The 2,099-nt window shown below is 44.6% G+C and overlaps 1 protein-coding gene across 1 annotated transcript; it reads left to right on the forward strand.

The window, feature by feature from the left end:
- Positions 1-213: 213 nt before the first annotated feature.
- On the forward strand, positions 214-1,172 carry LOC115962440. The gene is made up of 2 exons (XM_031081277.1): positions 214-458; positions 563-1,172. Exons 1-2 carry the CDS (start codon positions 308-310, stop codon positions 955-957), a joined length of 546 nt encoding a protein of 181 aa, XP_030937137.1. The 5' UTR covers positions 214-307; the 3' UTR covers positions 958-1,172.
- The last annotated feature ends 927 nt before the right edge of the window (positions 1,173-2,099 follow it).

Below are 2,099 nucleotides of genomic sequence, written 5' to 3' on the forward strand. Positions count from 1 at the left end.
CAGCCTCGTAGTAGAACCGATTCCTTGTTACCCGCAATTTACTCCCTCAAGCAAAATAAAAGAATATCCATCCGCATATATCAAACCGCAGACTGCTTCATCTCAATATTTCTTTCATTTGCTTTTTGTACCCAACACGTTATAATTCTTTCTTTCTTAGCCCCCACTTTCCGTGTACTCCCCACTCTTCCTATTTCTCACTTCACCCTCCCATTCCTTCTCTCCCTATAAATACTCACCGAAACCAATCTCCAGAGGTTTGAGCCTCTCACTAACCAAAATCTCCTCTCCACTTTCAAAAACTATCATGGTGTCCAACAACAGCAAAAACACAGAGACCATCAAATTCCTCTGCAGTTATGGCGGGAAAATCCTCCCTCGCTACACCGACGGCACGCTCCGCTACGCCGGCGGCCTTACACGTGTCCTCACCGTCGATCGCTCTATTTCTTTCACAGGTTTGTGTGCTCTTCCATTTTCAGATTCGATTTTTGTGAATTCGTTTGGTTTCTTTTTTGTGTGAATAATTAATCAATTTTTTTGTTTCTTGTTGTTGTTACAGAGTTGATGGTGAAGCTCGGAGAGTTCTGTGGCTCATCGGTGAATCTCCGGTGTCAATTGCCGACCGGAGATTTGGAAACCCTAATTTCGATCACTTTCGACGAGGACTTGGCGAATGTTATCGAAGAGTACGATCGCGCTTCTTCTTTGTCGATGAACAACCGTCCTTTGAAGATCAGAGCCGTGCTCTCGCCGCCGAAATCTCTCAAACAAATCTCTCCTCCTCAAACTCCCCCCGAATCCTTGAGAAACTCTCCCTCCTACCGATTCGCTCCCCGGACTTACTCGTCGCCGGCCGGTTACTCCATCGGCGCTCGGAATTGCTACCGGAAAAGCTACCCGTATAGCCGCCAAGTTCAGGAGTATCCTAGGTTTTCGAAGATTTACACACATTGACTGATAGGATCTTCTTATACAACACAGACTTTGCAAAGCTTGGTTCAACTTGTTTAACCGACTCTACACTTGCACACACACAGACAAAGACTGCGTGCACAAGTGGACTTTTACGTAGCCATTTGAAATGCACACCTCCATTTATCATCGATGGTGACATTGCGAACGAAATATTCAATCTTAGTCAAAGATAAATTGGACGCCTTTCATGAATCTCAAATTCTTTAGTATAGACCACTTTCATTGTGCCGTTAAATTGTTAATAGATTCCCAAACATAATCTAGGTGTGTTTTAATTAGGGGTGTTTTAAAATCAATCGTACTCGTATATGCGAGAACGTGACAATAAATATGTTTGATGTCATGTCAATAAATTATAAAAATAGTTGCAAGTTGTAGCCTCCGCTACTACCAAGCTTGTTGTCTTAAAAGCAATTTTTGTTGTAATAAGCGCAAAGCACCTATAAAAATAAAAATAAAAAGTTACAAGTTGCACGTCAATTTATAAAGTCTATGTAAATTTTGTAATATACCTTGTGGGGCCAGGGATCTTACGATCCGGCCCACGTTCTATCCAGGCTCAGGGCCCGTGCCGAGGAGATCGCGTGCCGAGGACGAATAATCAAAGGCCGAGGTGTCAAGGGAAACAGCTGAGGATGACCCTATCCTCGGCACTCCAGGACTTCAATGGGAGAAGCAAAGTCACGATGAAGGCTATCCCCAAACAGTCCCCTGAAGGGGATAGGGGATATGAGTGGAATGGGGCCCACGTGGAGGTACGGTGCAAAATTGGTTTAGGGAAAATACGTCCCATCCGCATTAAATGCACCTGTCAGCATCCTGATCATGTTAAATGAGAAGAGACGCTTGGACGGTGTAACTTCGATCATCGCAATTAACAGAAAGTAAGAGGGGATGGTTGATGGGACGGTTGATGGGACGGGTACAGAAGTAAGCACCTGCCTGACTAACAAGTGGAGGGCTAAGATCAACCAAGAAGGACCATATAATATAAAATGTAGTGCACCAAGGAGGTGGCTGGGAAAAATGGCCAAAAACCAAAGCCTCCCAGCCCGCCTCCAGGAAAAAGACTCCTAGGGCGAGAACGCCTTAGTCATGTATGAACACCACGAAAAACCCAC

Source organism: Quercus lobata, chromosome 10, assembly GCF_001633185.2.
Source record: "Quercus lobata isolate SW786 chromosome 10, ValleyOak3.0 Primary Assembly, whole genome shotgun sequence".
Taxonomy (NCBI): Eukaryota; Viridiplantae; Streptophyta; class Magnoliopsida; order Fagales; family Fagaceae; genus Quercus; species Quercus lobata.